The sequence below is a fragment of the Diuraphis noxia genome, unplaced genomic scaffold, assembly GCF_037042655.1.
Source record: "Diuraphis noxia isolate RWA-SAM2 unplaced genomic scaffold, SU_Dnox_SAM2 contig0003, whole genome shotgun sequence".
Classification (NCBI taxonomy): Eukaryota; Metazoa; Arthropoda; class Insecta; order Hemiptera; family Aphididae; genus Diuraphis; species Diuraphis noxia.
This window is the reverse complement of record NW_028301713.1, coordinates 59,223,819-59,244,801: the sequence shown is the minus strand read 5'-3', so window position 1 is coordinate 59,244,801 and position 20,983 is coordinate 59,223,819. Positions and strand designations below refer to the sequence as shown.

The following is a 20,983-nucleotide window of genomic DNA, read 5'->3' as shown; positions in this document are numbered from 1 at the left end:
TAAACCGTTCTTCTTGCTGAGTTATAAGACTGCTAAGTTTCCGTCTATATTCACATATCACATCATCACTGCAGCGGATCGGAGGAGAGATATAGACTCAGTCGGAATTTTATTCATCCGGGTCACACACGTGTATACCTACTTGCATTCATGCTTTACTGAATGGATCACTACAGTATATTTTACAACATTGGCACTGCAATCGTAAACACATTTTTTTAATACAATTTTATTCTATACATTATACGTGTAAAGCAGTATAGGCGAACTTTGACAGAAATTACATCAGTAGTTAAAGCATCAGTAGGTAGTAAAAAAATAGAATATAAATATAAAAAATAGTAGGTACTTCTATTATTATTATAATTACTATTATTTTGGCCGTTACAATCGACTGGCGACAGCAATTGCATTATATAAACAACAGGACCTCTAAGAATCAAATCTCAAATCTAATCGCCTGTGTAATACCTACCTACACGCTCGAACATATTACCATAGGCGTAGTCATATGTCGACTATTGTTGTTGAAATTCCAAAATCATCTTGGTATCAGTCTTCTCGATCGTTTCATTTTAGAAAATTCCGCAAATTATACGGCATAAAATACATTGTGTACAACGACAAATGGACATCACGGAAAATTTAACTAAAACATAATATAATGGCGGTTAATCTCGCTAATCGCAATATACCATATAAAAATATATAATGCGTGTTGTATACACACCATGTGCCAGAAATACAATAATAACTATAGTAAGTCACTCGTGTATTATCAATTATTAAAAATGTCAACAAAAAAGTTAGATAATTTATCAGGAAAAATGTATTGTCAAAAAACAAAAGTAAGTCATTTTTTATTAGTGATGGTTCCTATTATGAACGATATACTTTTTACAAAGATATTAATATAAGAATTGTAATTTACAGGTCAAATCGCTGTTTGGAAAATATATAGATAATATATTCTTATTATTGATAAAACTTAAAAATATGATACATTTAGAGAAATCAAGTAAAAATAGTTTTATATAAAGCGGTATCAACCGTGATTTAGTTTACCAACCGTATACACACCGTATCCTCGCGTATAATATATTGATAGCCATAAAAATAATCTGTATACCAAGTCACACAAATATCACCGGAAATGAAAGAGCTGATACACTAGCTAAAGAGGCTATTGAGTCACAAAACGCAACCCCATGTCAAGTTTATTCAATAACCGACATCAAACAAATAATTAAAAAAATAATTCTCAATATCTGGCAAAACGAATGGAAAACATCTAACACCAAATTAAATTAAATTAAAAATCATATTCTCCCTTGGCCAAACAACACACTCGCCAGAAAAGAAGAAGTAGTTATCAATAGGCTCAGAATAGGCCATACTAGATTAACTCACGCCTTTCTAATGAAGAAAGAAGCCCACCCATGTGCCCGATATGCAACGATCCCATGACAGTTAAACACATCCTCACCGACTACAGAAAGTACGAATTACAACGTCAAAAATTCAATCTTACTCACCATCTTGCTGAAAACCACAACATCGATACAACCAACGTTCTCAAATTCCTAAGGGATACAGAACTTCATAAAAAAATTTAATATATATTATAAATATAATGTACCTACCATATTTAATGTAACTTATCTATTGCTTATATAAATACTATGTAATTTTTTTGTAGCCTGCCGAGGAGGCATTGTTATAAAAAAAAAAAAAAAAATATATATTGTATTTAGCACATACTATATATAATATAATTTTATAATTGTATTATAATATAATATAAAATATTATCTGCATGGCACCGCAAATATAGTTCAAGATTTGGAGTGAGATTATAAGGTTCATTCACGATATTGTATTGATTTATTATGGAGTAACCACTAACCGATGCATAATGATCATTCCTCGCCAATCTGAGTGTGGTAAGTGAGAACCAAACCATAATCACGGGTTACTGGTTAGAGTCGCAGAGTATAATTTATACACTCCCGTGTTTTTTTTTTTGAACGAGGGGAGGGGGCGCTGATAATGTGTTTAAACAGAGTTGGTTTAACCAGGGTCACCCATAAGTTAAGCATACTGATATACAGAGGTTTTATTTTAGGTTCGGTTCATGTAATGTATAAATTTGTATTAACAGTAACTTTCATAGACTATAGAAATATTTTTCTCCTTTAAGTTCTGGCGAGGGAGTAGGTCACAGCTGGATACGCCACCGCCACCGTAATTATGTGCTCGTATATGCTCGGTGATTTTCAAATGATTATTTTTCAGCTGTTGTCGCTCGGTGCTTGGAAAAAAACGCTATGAATAATCCTCAATATTATCTAAATAACAATACTTATTATATAATATAACACTGCACTAATTTTATTTACTGACCGACTTAGCCTAGGAAAAACAATCAACAAAACAAAAAAAAAAAATGCATTCGGTGTCAATGTACCTCGCTTTGTGGACAAATCTGACACCGGGCGAGGTGGGCAATTTGACAGCGGTACATTGGATTATACGTTTGGCGTATATTTCGGTTTGAATATACATATATTTTATAATAATTTCATGGTCCAATCGGTTTAGATGTAAAATCATCCACCTGCATAAATGGACAATTTATTAATATGGTTTTTGTTGCTTTTTTTTATTCAGAATAATAAGGCTTCAACAGCTAGGTCATTAGCCTACGTTTGTAGATACAATATTATTAATGGATACTTTAGTTATGAATTTATGATTGTATGTTATGCATCAGGGGTGGCCAAACGGTCGATCGCGGACAATTTCAAAGTCGATCATGTTAGAATTTATTTTTAGGGCAAGCGCACGAATTGTTATCGAATTGTCGATAAGTTTTATCTGTTTGTAATGCCACACTCCAACAATGCCCAGATCAACAAAATAATATGTTAATTAAACTTATCTAATTAGATTTTAGAAATTATTATTTATTATTAAATTATTTTTAGTAATTAGTAATAAGTACTTATTGTATGTTTATATGCACTTTATGCAAGTATGTTTCTTAATAATTATAGTTATTTAATAATAACAAAAATTTCTATAAAAGTCGATCCTCAAAGGTGAAGTATATTTTTAGTATAGATCGTGACCAAAAAAAGTTTGGCAACCCCTGTTATACATGATTACAGATTAAGTGATACAGTGTTATATATTTACATTATATTTGATATGCGTAGATTTATAGGTCAATATTCAAATTTTTGTATCGAAGCTAATGGATTTGAAGAAGCTATGGATCAGGTGGGTGTTATGTTCTCCAAGTGCTTCCTGGTTTTTGTTGCTGTTGTTAGTATGTGATATGTAGTAGTAAATATATGGAAAGTAACCGAAAAAACTAATTTTTTTGAAATTTGTTCAGTGTCAACCAATCGAACGTGTTTTAAATTGTTTTCTTAAAGTCTAAACCTCTTTGTGGCATCTCTGAAACGTTTGTAAAAACTGGTCGAGTAGTTTTCGGTATATAAACTACAATCATACACACACACACACACACTTTACCTTTTATCATAAACATCGAGCACCCCACCCTCCACCCAGCTCTCTTTCCGATACGATTTGGAGTACTAACCCCATCACTTCAACACAATATCATGGAGCTGCAGTGTTCTGTTTTGGTCTATAAGTTATAGTAACTGGATCAAAGTATGAAGTAGTAATACCTATAGTATGATGTATATACGTATGTGATCATTTTGGGTTTAATGCGCGATTAAAAACAATTATAATAATATACTCTAATTAAGACCAATCTGGTAAATGTTTTGTTAGTCTTGATTATAAGATAAACGTATTCCAAGACATAATAATTTAAGACAATTGTTGCAGCTAATGACCTTAAACGCCTAAAAAAGCATTTTTTTTTTTAAATAATATATTCTTCATAATCGTGATTTAATATTTTAATATGACAATAAAATGTGCCTAATCGTCCCGGAATTATCATATTCGTCGCGGATGTTTGGGCATGATAACGGCGTGTCTTACTCTCCTACTTGAATCCGGCGATTGCGACGAAAAACAAAATAGTTTGTATTTCGCCGTATCGGACGCACCGTAATGCCGCGGAACAGCATGGTCAGAACAGAAACGTAGGACACGTCTTAATTATTGCGCAAGTGTGAGTCCGTCACACAAGCGCGCACCTCGAATAACCACAACGCACTGCACGTCAGTTATTCAAAAAACGATTCATCAATGATTAATGAAAACAAATATATATATACTTGAATTTATTAAATTATACTTATGTGAATAACATACTTAACTAATGTTCGAAATTTTTTTTCTTGAAATATACACTATTTGTATGATACAAAGAAAAATTTATATATAATTGAAAGTTTTCTCAATTATATTAGATTATTCATATTACGTCCATTTAAGTATCCTATATATTATAATACTTCTACATTTGTTTATTTTAAAAACTATAAGAGTATACCCTTTTAATTATAAATGTATATTATGATACGAAAAATAGTCCAGCCTAAAAGATTTGGATAATCATCTTAACTAAAATTGTAGGTGCTTTGTAAATTATTATGATAATTGAAAAAATATATGTATTTAATATTTATACAATATTAGTAATTTATAAGTTTAAAATGTATAAACACATTGTATAGAACAATTAAGTTCGATCCAGAATCAAAACGCACATGATATATAATAATATATATTATATTATATGCCTAATGTATATATATATATAATATATATAGTATATTGTATTGGAGTTTTATGTATAGCAATCTATATATATATTTATTCGCTTCGAGTTACGTATTATTCGAGATACCCAACTCGAAATTATATAAGTTCTTGGGGAATGAACAAAAAAATTCTATAGTTGTCAAGTTGTTCGATTTATCGCGACCCGACTGTAACTAGATATTTGAACGCCAACTACGCCATGTCCCCTCGCCATTGGATATTTGTATCGTGATGTATTCAAATTGAATAACGTTAATTTAAAATTTTTTTTTAACTCTCGATTCTAGGATCAACAATGACTCAGGAGAAGCTCAAAAGCCCGACAAGTAAGTCTGAAAAAACTCACAGTTTGAGGCGCCCCACTATGCACACCCATACATGTTATAATATTATAAATTGTAATGTGATGCACACATGATTCATTGTCTACAAACCGATTGTGTGTGATTCATGCCCCGCTCACGCGCGCTATAGAGCGCTTGTTCGCAGTGTCGCTCCAAACGTTTAATACGCACAGGTATACCTATAGAAATCAGCGCGGCCGCAAAAAAAAAACAATTCCCTGCATAATAAAACCCTCAATAATTAACAACAATGCAATAATATATTATTATGTTTTCAACGATTTCGTTTTGTATTTAGACGGTAAAATATAAAATACAAATCATCATACTACATATTGACTCAATTTTAAAAAATATGTGGGGGGGATACATGATCATCACCAATTATATTCTATGATAATATCTACAAACACAGCCTTTAACGTTTTGTTAAAAAAAAAACATAATATTTACATAATATTTTTTTTTTTACATTTCATACATGATAATATATATATTTAATAATAATAATAATAATAATGGTGTAATGAATAAAAAAAAAAAAAAAATAGTAGTAGTCTCAGCGAGTAATAATACGTATATTATATCTTATGTACAAAATTTGCAAGACTAGATAATGCTCGTTTTTCTCGAATCGTGTCAAGTCTACACCAGTGTAGCAATTGTCATCACGTCGTGTCTAAAGTTTATATATATATATATATATATATGTATATATTATATTGTACCTGCAGAGAAATTGCCGTACAATATTAATGTTTGATGTCCCACGAATTCAAATTATGGACACAGATTTTTATTTTTATCCACAACAATATTATAATAATAATGATGATGATAATAATAATAATAATAGGCACATACGTTATGATAAACAAATATATATATATATTATATATGTATATATACTTTCACATTCTTAAACGGATACATACGCAAGTTTATATATACATTTAGATATAGAGATATAGGTACTTATATATTATTACTATAGTTTTATTTTAATTATTCATTTAATGTATAATTTTTTTTTTTACATACTTTTGCGCGAAAATGGAAAAACTAATTATTAGGAACACATTAAATAGGTTGGAATATCTCGAACGCAATTGACACAAACAAATATTATACACATACGTATACGTATATATCTTATACATTTATACATATACCTATATTTAATATTATCTTAACATGCCCGAAGCGGGGACACGGTACCTTGTCTTTGTCCTGCGCATGCGTGCAAGCACACACATACACGAAAAACCCGTAAATGCGAACACATGTGTGCGTACGTAGGGTCGTCGGGTACGGCGGCCTTTTTTTATGTGCTAAACCCGGGCGACAGTTCGTCTGCGGCCGATTGGGCGGCGACCCAAGACTGTCCGCAACGCGGTTGCTGCTGCTGCTGCTGTTGTTGTTGTTGCTGCTGTTGTTGTTGTTGTTGCTGTTGTTGTTCGTACTGCTGTAAGCTCTGTTCCAACTCCAGCAGCTGTCCCATAAAGTTAAGGTTCGGCGATATGATCGGCCTAGCTGCCTTGACCATCTTGTATGCGTCCACCATGGACGTCTTCCGGTGGCGCATCACATACGCGATGGCTATGGTCGGCGACCGTGATATGCCGGCCTGGCAGTGTATCAGCACACTTCCGCCGGACTTCCGAGCGCCTTCTATAAAAAAAAAACAACAAAATAGATCGCGATGAGTATGAATATTCAAACAGGCACGACTTCTGTAACCGTCAGCCTAGCGGCCATCGTTAATATGGGGAGGGAGGGAGTGAAGGTTGTAACTTACGCGGGATATTACAGGTCGGATGCGTGATTTATGCTATATTTTATCAGTTTACTATTGATTAAACATATTTATAACATTTATGCATGGTCGTGCAGTTTAATCTCTATTGACAGCTGATATTAGCAATATTTTGTTTACACGGCAGTAGCCATTATTTGTAGTATTAGTACAAAAACTACACAAAACATGACTCATAGTCATCGATAAATGGCGTTATGGCGTATTTTGTGGTTAATTTTAGCTGACAACTGAGCCAGAAATAAACAAGTCGCGAGCGGCACCCGAATTTGGCTATAAAAGCACTTCCACAGTCAAAGATCTGGTAGACGTCCAGCGTTAAATCAAATCTCGGTGTGCGTCCAAATTGACGGTTTAAATTTTGGCTCTAAACGAGTGAGTCTATTTTGAGTTGTAAGAACGTTATAACTATAACTAACGTAACACACCCACACGCGTGTTCATATACGCATTTGGTGTCATAATCGTATGGGTCGCATAAGCGGACGATCTAATTTTGAGTTTCCACGCTCAAGTCACCGCCACCACAGGATCCCACGGTTTTATTGAAATTAATAGTCTTGCAGGACTATATAGCTAGTGTACTACAGATGTAAATTATACGTATATAAGAGGGCAACAGGAGAGCTTCCGTGACGTCATCTATTGTGACATCAACGGGTCATGCGTAGTTCTAGTACCCTCACGAATATCATATAGGGGTTGTCGCCATGTGTACGCTGCGGAAAGGGGTGACAATCACGGGGCAATTACATTACGTCCGGGAACATATATGAGTCATTAGCAGTAATAGTTTTTTTTTTTTTTGGAAGAAGGGGCACCACTTGCCCAGTGGTGCACCGATGACGGGTAATTGGGAATAACCTAACAGAATTATTATTTATATACACTTAAATGACATAAATGCGTGTGATTTACGCAGGGAAAAACGTCAACGACCAAATCGAAACGAATAACGTTAATGTGTATAGTCTGGACATTCACAAGACGTACGATAATATTTATTTTTACGAGCGCGTGCAACACGAGCAATATCATAGCTGCAGTGGTATCGGTGTGAACAACTCCGCCGCGTGTACAACAGCGGATACGCGTACACGTCGTATATATAATAACACACAACGTGACTCACGCGAGAGGTCGTGCGCCGATGAGCTATAAATGGCTAAACACAACCGCACCGGTGCGCTCGTCTAGAAATCCGCTCGCACAAACATTTCCCCGGTCTCGTGTAAAAACAATATAAACATTGCCGACGTGTGTCGGTTGTCGGAGGTTCCACTTATGTGAAAAAGGGATTCTGGGCGCACCCCATAGGCATATAACTGCTATATATGTGTACACCTAATAATACACGTAATTGTGTTCGCCTCTAATAGTTTCCAAGTACGGGTTTTAAATACCGGTCGGACTGATGTTATTGTTTTGTCAAAAGAGGAATAGGAATGGCAGAAGGGGTGGGTGGAGTGTTTCCGGACGGGTGTCCGCGGACGACGGCGTCGTTGTCAACACGATATATACAGTGGGACCCACCACTACCGCTGTCGCTGAAAACAATACAAACAATAAAACTCGGTCAAACGCGGGCGATGACGTCACCCATACGTGTGCATATCGTCGTAGGATAGTCTAGTGCTATACAGCTGCCACCGAACTTCGCCGTGACTCACGGGGACCACGGAAACGTAGGGGAAGCGGCTTCTGTTTTCCCGCCCTTTTTTGGCGGCAGAAAAAGCGACCCCCTATGAGCATGACTCCCTAAACTTATACCAGCGTTTAATAACAATGACGAGCACTACGTATAATACAATCGTATATTGTTTGATGCGCGATTACGTGTCACAAACGGCGGGGTATCCTGCAGCAGTTAAATACACGACAAAAAAGATAAAGCAGTGATCGATTTGGGCAGCAAACCGTCATATTGAAAACTATATAATCACCATAAATATTGTTTGGTCTATAATGATAACACAAATTAGAAACGATGGTTTTTGGGTATAGGTCCCGCGCGGTATATCATGATATGGTAATCGGTTACATACCGATGAATTCGAAAGCTTCCTCGAAATACTGTTTGAGGTTGGCATGCCCGTTGTCTAAGACGGAAAGTCGCTTATACACTACGCCAGAAGCGCGATGGTCCATAGTCGGGGATGGTGACTGTTGGCTCGTAGTCACATTCAGCACACGGGTTACTCCGATAGCGGTCATACCATCCCGGTCGTCGGCATCCTTGCTGTTACCGAGGTACAAGAACGGCAGCACCTTGGTCAGGGGGTGGGTGTCCATAGACTCGCGATCCACATCTGGAGGGCAGCTGGCGCTCACCGGCGCTGGCAGCAGGGAATTCTCGCACATGTCCTTGTGTCGGGAATGAAATTCTTTGTGGCCACCTGAATGGAGAAAAAAAAATCGTATTAAAATAAAGAACGTCCGAGACTACCGCAATCGAGGGTGCCGTCGAGGGCATGGATATTATAAGACGACGGGAGGATAATATTTCCGACGAATTAGCGTGGGTCGACTATAGATACTATTATAGTACTACGTGTTATATGCAATACGTATTATTTGCAATCGATCGGTATCCAATAAGTCCTTATACTTAATGTATACGTAAATTTAATAATAATCGACTGATATATTACTAATTTTTCACATTGATCTGTACAATAATTATCGCGTTCCATAAATAAAATCGACTTGTTTGTACACACGGTAATAACATATATTCGCTTTATTTACAAACAAGGAATACAAGTCTTAAAACAAACTAATTGTTAAAATATGTTTATGCAGTTTTAAATTAAACAGTCTTGGTTTAGAAGTTGTATTTCGTTTGAGTAAAGAAGGAAATTGTAATCTAATAAGTAAGCAGTAATATTAAACATTTACCGGTTTTTTTTAAAATAAAAGCGTTAATAAACGTTGTTCGTATACAAAAAATTAAATATACAACATAGTATTATTATTATCAGTTCACTATAATTGTAAGTTGTAACTGTGAGTATATTAGTAACTATCTTTTCGAATATTCAAATTATCCTACGTGTAGAACGTGTGCACGCGTGTGAACAGTATTTATAAATGTATTTTTGTTTATATTGGTACGTAGACAAAGTAATCATTGTCGGTACATAGATTTCCCGTGTGCCTTCCTGTGTACCAGTAAAATAGAAGAAATAAAACAGATTAACGCGTATGTAGTGCTAGGAAATATGTACAATAATTTTGTTTTTATTATTATTATTATAATCATTCAACATCACGATAATTAAACGATTTTACTCCCACATAATAGTGTAGGAGAGGTCGAAATGACAGTCGTCAATCCGTCAATAATTATTTGCGTACCTGAACGGATTCTACTCCAAGTGGGACAAGCACTGTCCAGGGACAGCTTGAGCTTGAGCGTGAGCTTTTTGTGTCCTATTGCGGCGGTCATCTTGCGCTTTTAAATAATATTGCTATGTGTCCACAATAACAGTCTTAAAATTCGGACACGAGTATATGTAATATTATTATTATTTATAATTATCGTGTTGTATATCGTAGGTCGAAACACTCGAAACGTTATTCAAAAAATTTTGTTGACTTAAAAAAAAAGTTTTATGATATAGGCGATATTATATTTAAAACAAAAATATTACTGAAATACAACAACTACAGTAGTTTATAGTAATATAATATTTTTTATTACACTGTGCTAATCCGACGTAGGAAAGAGGTCGTCAAGAACGAAGAGGAAAACGTTTGCCTGCGGAAAAGGCTACGCACAATTTAATATTTGTACCACACACATTTTGGATACGCGGTAAACGGTAACAATCGAGCGCGTGCGACACGTTACACGAGTACAAGTCGAATGGATGGCAACTGGCGGCGTTCGAATCTGCGAGCGCGGTCGCACGCGGTCCTCTGGATCACGGAAGGCGCGTGATGGGAGGGGCGAAAAGTGACATGGCGAGGGGCCAGAGCGGGGTAACGCATAAACACGTCGTACTACTACGCGGCGGATAAACCGGCTGGTATGATATTATAATATCGTAACCTTTCTCGCCGTGCATTAGTCATCCGACCTTGTCTCCTCCCCCTCGACTCACCTCTTTCCCGACAACGCCGCCGCGACTGACGATGACGCCGCCGCCGTGAATGACAGTGTACACACGACATCCCCCGCGCGCATATTATGTTATTATTATTATGCATTTGATAAACAAGCGCCGCCGCCGTTACATATTTTTTTACGTCTCGACGACCACCATCGCAATTAAAATAATTAAATAATATTTTGTACATATTATTACTTGTTATGAATAATAATAGTGCGTATTGAGTATTGCGCATGATGCATCGCCGTATACACATCACTTCGAAAAACGAAATAGTTTTTTGCAATATTTACTGCCTATTATTGTTGATAATGTCACAACAATAATATGATGATGCCTATTATTATTACTGCAACTCGCTGCAACTCAGCAGGTATTGGGGAAACTCACGTGCAGTGTAATATTATGTATCTATTATACCATGACGACGATACCGCATTAAGGTTGTAAGGTAAACGGTAAAAAAGTCAGCGAACAACTCATTTAAAATAAATGTATTAATTGTTGTTTAGTCATTATTATTAATAAGCTGCAGCGGTCACAAATACATTTTTTTTCTTACTCTTAGACATAACATTTAATTTTATTACAATATATGTCCAGGAATTTGGAAACAATTTCTATCACGAAACCACTAACATGAATAAGTGATATTATAACCCAAAACAATTGGTAAAAAATAAAAATAATCATTCATTAGCACCAAATTCACTATGATGCTATAATAGCGTTGATTTTTAAACAAATATCTGTCACCAGTAAAACAAAGCTCGGATAAACTTTGAATTTTTTTTAGGGGGGGGAGGGAGATATGCATGCTCGACTTTTATCAAGTTTAGTTACGATCCGTAAGACTTTTTTTCCCCATTATTTTGTCTAAAAAAAAAGAAAAGTTTTACGTAATTATATATTCATTAATCCGCATACCTGGGTGGCTTGAATAAATTTCGTTTAACTTAATCTAATTTACTTGTTTAAACTACATAGTGTAAAATACTATACTATTTTAATATTTAAATGTTTGCGTTATGTCTGTATTATTTATAACTAATAACTACCTTTGTATTTTTTTTATTTTAATTAAATATTCATAACGTAGGGCGTTGCAAATAATTATATTTACAGACATTATTTTATACGATACATGATAATATTAACTTAAAATTTATCTAAATATAAAATAGATTATTTTGTCTATTGGGCTTTTTGTTACAACGCCGTCACGAATACACGCCAAAAATCGAAAACAATTTTTCGATTATCCGCCCCAGTTGACCGTCCAACGAAGTGTGAAATCAAATTCTGTAAGTAATGTTTGTCAAACTCCGCTACTGCGACACATCATAATTTAATATTATTATATTTGTGAAACGGATCGCCACCCTTCGATTTATTGCCAGTTTTGTTCCCGTAAATGCAACGTACTATACGACATTAGACTGTTTCACTTATCGAAATTCGATCGTTTATCGTGCGAAATGCGTGTAATAATTAAGCCGACAAGAGGATTGACATTTCCATTAGTCGGCGTGGTTAGGGAAAATTCAAAATAGTGCTTTTTTTCTGTTTTTTCGTCGACAGCAGAGGAAGCTCTGTTTGAACAATACTGCTCCTCTGCTACCATCGTTTATTGATGAATACAATTAATTTATGAACTCATACAAACAGAAAATGGTACCTACGAGAGATACACGTTGATAAAATGATATTTATTTGTCCGGAACAAAGTGTAATACTGTAATCGAGTAAAATTTATAACAACGATTTATACATTATTACATTATACTTGTCGGATATTATTTAATGGGCCTATATAATATATGGTATATACATATACACGAATACGGGTACTTAACAACTGACGTTTTTTTTTGATATATGAAACTACTTAACGATAAATAAAAATAAATTGGTATAGTATTTTCGTATAATATAATATATTATTGTTATAATATTTATATCCTCTAAATTATACGCGTCGAACCCTGTAAATGACGACATCGTACATAAAACACTACAGTATTGCGTTTCATCTGGACTATATAATGTTATTGCATTGACGTATTTTTCCAAATGTAATTTTCACTCATACAGTCATACCGAATTCGTATTGTGATTAAATTATATATAATATTATTTATACACAAATTAATTAATGATTAAAATTGACATTCGCGAAACATAAACTATTAAAATATTATAATAATTGTTTAACTTTATATAAAATAATTAAAAATATTTATATATATATATTTATATATCATACAATAATGCATAAAATTACCAACTCAATATAATTAAGTATTAATAATAATATGCATAAGATATTGAGATAATATAAATTATAATAGAATAAGACTATATGTCATTATACAAATATTGTATTACTATCTATATTATAATTTAATCAGATTTGAGTTCAATTATAATATTATTTGTCATTTACTACGATAAATTCAGTTCATTAAGTGTGAGTCACTCGATTAAATCATATAGATGAGACGTACTGCTATAATATACACATAACACATATTGCATTAAATATATAATTTTATAAAAAGTTTTCAAACGAAAAAAAAAAGCACTTGCGAGTTGCAGATATGATATTTTTTTTTTCAAATCGGTTCATGTTATGAGAATACCTACTTCTCCCGTGCTAACAGATTATTAATTAACGCCGACCGAGTAAACTTTAATAAGCATCACTAAGTCGCATTTCGCATATGTTATCGTTGATTAACAAACGATAGAAAAACCGGTTATTCGATGGAATGACAAAATTGTTTGGCCTTGATATGTTGTGAGACCTTTATGAAACACGTGCGTTTCCTCATTTCTTCCTAGCTGAATCATTCTGATCAGTCACATCGGAGGAACAACGAAAATAAATTTACTCAAAATATCAGCTATATACCCTAGTACCATTGGTTATAATATCAACAATGATACTACCCATACAGTGTTATAACTTAATATAAATTGTAATAAAGTGCGGAATCCTGCATAACTATCATGTGCGCCTATAACAGCAGATTTCAGGGAAAACTATTCGTAACTTGGAGGGCGTTTATGCGAGGAAAATATATTATCATGACAACCACAGAATATGACATAATGTACACATACTTATGGTATGAATATTACCTTAAATACTCTTGATGACAGTTCAATTATTATTAGTAAACAACAGAACGAGAGACTTTGCACAGGCAACTCAAGATAAAATCACGTATAATAATATATTGGCATATAATACTGATGAATGACGATGGTGACTATGGCTAGGAACTTCTAGGAGTTTGCATGTTTTTAATTAATCATTTTAAACACGACTGAGTAATATGAAAACTTGTTTCATCGCAGCAATACGAGTTTTTATTTAAAATTTATAGTTGCATGTTTTGTGCGTTTTTGGGCCATTTTTTTATTTATAAGTGAATATTTGAACAACTATTTTTATACAAGTCTTGTATTACAAGTATAAGTTTTATAATTTTATAATATATAAAATAAGTTTTTTGTTTATTTTTCTCGCGGATCACTGGCATTGTTACGTCTTATTAGTATATTACACGTAAGAGTACACATGATTTCCTAAAACCCGATGTAAGAAGATAACAAATCGGAAAGGAAAATTAATTATTTTTTAATACACAAGTTATTTATCATAAATTACAGTTTATAATTTTTAAAATGTTTTCTAGATATTAAAATAAAAAGGTGTTATTCATTACCATGAATTTTTTTTTAAATAGCTATTTTAATATCATATTTTGTAATTCTTTAGGGAATAAATATATGCATATTTTAAGGTTTTTAGGGCATGGAGTTCTTAGCCATAATGATGATTATATAATAGAACTATACGATTTTAAGAGACGTCAAAATTCTAACAGTCCAACAGCAATAAATGCAGTTATCCTTAAATATGTAATAATATGGTACAGTAGGTCAATTGAGTGAAAATCATTGACGCATTAGGCGACCGGTGGACATTCACGTAATATAATTATTAAAATTATTAGATTATTTGACTGAATTCGCTACGGAATTATATATTGTCATCATACTACAACATCGTATTTTGAATACAATTTATTATTATGATAAAATATTTTGTAATATATTGTATTTTTTTCAGTAATTTATTAGCACGCCTAATTTAAATGCACATTAATAATTTTTCAGATATTGTTACGCGCCATAAATCGATGTTGAGCAATATTTTCTTTTTTTGGTACCTACTACCTATAGAGTATATATAGATCCGATCTAGCGTACCAATAGGAATGAATTTCCTCTGCTCGTCTTGTGTAACTGATAGTATATAAAGATTATCATAGTATAAACTTAACCATAATATCTGTTAGAGTTTATCCATCGGACAACGAAGGCTGCACAGAGTCATCGCCCTCGAACAAATCTGAGACAAAAAAATGTCTATACATAGTGCACTCTATATGCGTACTACGTTGAAATTCATAAATCCGTAAATAAAAATAATAATATTTGTTTTAAGCTAATAAAGTAATAAACTATTAGTTGATGCTGTACCATGAATAATAGGTAATAAATTAATAAGAATAATAATAATCAGAGCTAGTTTTTATAATTTATATGCATTGGTGCAATTTTTTTTGCAATGTCTTTTTAAAAATAAATTTGGGTCAGAGTATAGACATCAAACAGTCATTTCCACACAAATATAACTTCATATTGATACACATAATATATTTTGATTTTGCAAATTTTAAGTATAATTATAGTATTGCATACATATCCCTATTTTAAATACAAACACAATAAGTGAATGTTTTATGACAATTTTAAACAGAATTAATGTAAAATACTAAACGCTCATAATTCATTTAAATTTTAAATTATTATCTGGCTATAAGTTATATGGAACACTTCTTATAAATTAACTATTATTATTTCATTGGGCTACAGTCTGTACTATTGTAAAATAATATAATTTGAATATCATAAAATTAGTTATTTTGTCTTCCACAAAAAAAAAAAATCGAAAATAGTGTGGATTTATTGGAAGTAACAATTTATTTTTAGCTTATGTTGTTTTTTAAAAGATTCTTTCGTTTATTGATACCTTGCTATTACCAAAAATATTAGTCATTGTTCACCTATATTTTAAAATATTTTACTATTTTACATTGCATATAATTATATAAATCTCAGCCCTAATAATAATAAACAATGGTTGTTCTTAAATTTCGTTGATTTGATCGTAATCAAACAAATACTTAACTCTCATTCATCAAAAATTCAAAACTACTTCAACACATAAACTCAAAGACTTATTGTCCTCGCACTTTAATAGTGACATTATTTATAATAGTATATCATCTACGAATCTACGATGGTGGTTGATAGATAATTTGATATCAATTACGATAGGAAAATAATTTTCTATGGTTATAATTGTTTAATTATTTTATTACTGTAAATGTTTACTTTTTCACGGTCCTACTACGTTGACTGTTATTGGCACAAAACGTAATTGTCAAGTTGTAAACTTGTAACGTTTTAATAATGAACATCGTTATGATAATTTAAAAATGTTTCATTTCAGTATAATAATATCATACAATATAGATTTTGTAGTGTTTTGCGTAAGTAATTTTAAATAAAACTATGATTACATTCGAATTTGATAAAGATATCTACTTCATATTATAATTAGGCCATGGGTAAATGATACATAGCTAATATAATCTATATCCGTCATAAATCACGAGTTAATTGTCGTATGTTTCCGAGTAAAACCATTCAGTAGGTATATAGTGTTATTAAAATCGTTAAAAATTTGGCATAATTGACGTCTCGAGAACTGGCACGTGGCGGTTTAATAAGTTATAAGTAGGTAGGCACAATTAATATGTTGACCCAAATAAAAAGTTTGCTGGGCAGAACGAACAATATTGTTTGACTTATTGCAGGAGGAAATCGACAAAATAAGCATAATATAGGTACCAACCATCATAATGGGAGATATTCTGTCTGGATAAAATGTAGAATTCGAATCACGTGACCAAACATCACATCACTGATAGATTTGGTTCGATCTGAACATTATTTAACAACAGTTTAGAAAAAATATCATCATCGACTTATTCAAGTGCGATTCTCCGTAGTAAGGAGAGATGGCAATAAAACGCAGTCATAATTATTGATTGTTTCCGTCAGATTTCTCTCACGCAAAATTACTGCAACGAATGTAAAATTGAAAAAAGAATTGTTATTTTTCGTTTCACCAACGTATTGTATATCGTGTGTACAAAATTTGTGTGGAAGTTCCTGCGTGATTCATGACGTAATATTTCCAGCATGATATCATGTTCACTATTTTTACTCCGTTACCTACTGAATTTCATTATTTGCAGCCATAGTCATTGTGTGCATAAGCGTGGTATATCTTTTATCAGTGCCTATATACTGAATGTATGGAATACATCACAGGTATAGATGGTAGCCTACTCCATCTGATGAGAGTATTCTGAAAATTTTGTCGACAATTATTACACACCAGTATTATATATGCCAAAAATCAAAAATCTGTAAGAGACCACTATTATATTTGCAAACGTACAATTATTTAAGTACCTAAGAATTTATTTTTCACGTATACAATATACAATATACATATACATGAATCGATATATTTAGATAATGAAATAAAATAATACATAATAATAGTAATTGGTAATAACTAATAATGAAACGATTAATATTATATTAACTTTAAAACAAAAATGATGTCACCCAATGAAAACGGATGAATATTGTTGACACATTTTTTGAAGTGTTTATACGAATGACTGTTTTGGAACTGTTAAGAATAGACTAGGTACACGTATTATTAATTATAATATTGTATTATAAGTAACTTGATTTTAAAAATAAAGTGCCCAATCCCCAAGTAACAGGGATGGCCGGTCTCTCATTCGGCTGTCAACCTAAAATTATATCAAGTTCATTTTTAATACAAAAATTACTAAAAATGTTTATAATATTACTATATACAAATTATACGTCAAACACTTATACTCTCAAGTCATCTTATTTTTTAACTGTGTGATTCAATACATGTTTTTCTCACTACTTCATTTTTGCTTAGTATCATACGCTTTTCTGAGAAAATGTTTCATGTAATTCGCATATACCTTAAATATTTCGTTGTCTTCTGCAACAGTGACAAGCAACGTAGGACATAGTGATAATAATACATTGTCACATCAGAAATAATAAAAAGAAACCGTAAATTAAAAACCAACCACTATAACAAATTTATGGTAGTCGATGACACGACGTTGATACAAGGGCGTAATTAAAGGGCTGATGAGGCGAATAGATCCTTCTAAACTTTTAATTTACTGCTAACATCTTATATTTGGTGGACTAGAGGTTACTGTATGAGGCTAACAGATTTTACTAAAAACATAGAATCCCCCCTTTAAACCAAATTACTATATAGTGTTTATAGAATAATTTAATATTTCTGTAGAAAATACGTAACGTTTTAGTGTTTTACAAAACATTTTATTTTTACTAATTACAATAATGTATCAATTAGGTATTCGTTTACGTTAAATAAGGCTACAAAGCATAAATTACTTAAATAATTATGTGATAAAGTATAATATGCTATTTAATTTTACTTAAGAGATTAAATAATGACTTACTTAAAGATTCATTTTTTACGACTATTGTAACTACCAAACCATAAACCAAAATAAACGATTCCTAATCTTTTGTTTGTCATTTCACGCGTTTAAAGAAACTCGCGGTAAAATGCAAATACATCAGCTGAAACACGGACCTCCAGTGCACAGACAACCTGACCTATTATAGACAGTTCATAAATCATAATTTTTTTTTTTGATTCGTCTTCTCGAAATACGAGTGACTTGATCTAACGGTCATACAATCCCATACACTCTGATCGCGCTATTCTCGGACTGCTGAACTCGTTACAGCGGTCATTCGATTATACGCATATCGTATGCTTAAAACACGCAGGACTGCTCCTACGAGTACAATAAGATATTAAACATGCACGCAGTATCTATATAATATATTATAATAGTTGTGCTTGCGACTATTATTCTGCTAGTTTTATACGGACCGCTTTCACGACGGCTGCTATCATAGAAGTGTAGTAATAATAATAAGGATAAGGATAATTTTGTAACAAACATAAGTATAAGTATAATAACCCTCGTTTGTAAGCATCGCAGCCTTTCACCTCGATCCTCGTGATTTACAAAATACAAGTATTATGTGTTCATAATATACGGCCTGGACCGAGACACCAAGTGGAAAGCGGAAACTGCAGTGTGGTCGTACACGTGTATACTGTATAAGCATTATTACTCTATGTGCCAACTTTTATTTAAGTATTTCGGAACCTATCTATTGATAAAGCGCGAGCAATTATTATCGTTGCTTTTAATAATCGGCGTTGAGCAGTCATCGTGTATGGTCGTTTCCCAGAAAAATCTATTAATACAAATGGACGGTTGACTTATACGACTTATGGGCAATGTCTCGCCACTCCTTTATAGTCCTGCGACACCGCGACACTGAATCATCCGAACGGTAATAATTATTTAATGTGAATAATAACGTATGAATCACGGTGTTTGTCATAAAATATAATATAGGAGGTACGGGTGTCAAATACACATTAACGACATAGGTATTTGTTGCGACGTTAGATGCAAACATGGCCTATGTGAAATCAGTACAGGTACGCACATAAAACATACACAATGTGTTATTAATATAATATTAGATCTTATAGAATACGAAAAAAAGGATTGTGAAACGAAATCGTTTGAAATATTACTCGACAATAGAACGGGGTTGGAAAAATTAAATTTCAATACGAGCACATTATGAGCACCGAGCGGGCTATCTTGTTTCGTGTTTTCATTCAATAATGTTATGTTAATTTCTCAACTCTAATATTTCATATTATATACGTACCTACATGTCGTATTATACACTTTTCGTATACCTTTAGTGTTGAATCTGTTTTAGTCATTGCGCATAACAAAACGTCTACGTTTTGTTCAACAGAAAAACCATTAGAATAAACACAAAACGTCTTTATTTTCTCACAATCTATAATCTGGAAAACATTATATTATTATGTCGTTTATAATAAACATGAGTCAACCGCGTGTATAGTATATCATATTCTTAAAGCATTTGGAGCGTTCACAAAGCATATAAAGTCCGATAAATTTAAATCTGTATGACTCATGCATGTTAATGAATCGATTAAAATGATTAACTCGACAAACGCATTATTATGTGTTTAGGATAACCCTTTCGAGTCTCAGCAATAGAAAAAATTTATAAATCTAAGATAGTTGAATTGCGTTTTAATGACGTTATAATTAATTTGGATGACTGCGACTCTGATGGCTTTAACATTCATTCAGATTTTAAATTATTCACTTTCATATTAATAACTAATTTAAATGTATGGGGTTTGAATTCGTACATAAAAATATGAAAATATATCAGCTCTGATCCACTGATATTAATAAACCATTAAAATTATGTAATGAATAATAAATTTAACAGTCGATATAGCTATTAGGGCCAAATAGGACAGGTATATCCATCTATACATAGCTTTTTAAAATTTAAACTTTAAACTGTATTTATTTTGAACATGGCGTAGAATTTATACTATAAATCAGATATATTATATCCTAACATGAAATTTGATACCTGACGATGTAAACTAAATAACAAATTTAGCAAAACGTATTAGAACAAAAAACAAGAAATGAAATTTATTTTATTGCTAAATCATACGTGATTTGATTTGACACCATAATATGCATATAGAATTATCATAGTAAGTATATTATTTAAGTGTATCATTTACTGCTTATGCTTACTGTTTTGATCCTGTTATT

The 20,983-nt window shown here is 32.5% G+C and overlaps 1 protein-coding gene and 1 pseudogene across 3 annotated transcripts in view; one reads left to right on the top strand and one right to left on the bottom strand.

Moving 5' to 3' along the window:
- Nucleotides 1-996: 996 nt before the first annotated feature.
- Nucleotides 997-1,629, top strand: LOC149057600 (uncharacterized; annotated as a pseudogene).
- A 3,731-nt stretch (nt 1,630-5,360) lies between these two features.
- The window catches only part of LOC107165444 (dual specificity phosphatase puckered), a 40,910-nt gene continuing 25,287 nt past the window's right edge, over nt 5,361-20,983 (bottom strand). For all 3 annotated transcript variants that reach the window (XM_015513710.2, XM_089222776.1, XM_015513791.2), the window contains 2 exons: nt 8,961-9,311; nt 5,361-6,770 (listed from right to left, as the gene is read on the bottom strand). In XM_015513710.2, the coding sequence (XP_015369196.1) occupies nt 6,424-6,770; nt 8,961-9,311 (698 nt within the window). In that variant the 3' untranslated portion in view covers nt 5,361-6,423. The remainder of the gene's footprint in view (nt 6,771-8,960; nt 9,312-20,983) is intronic.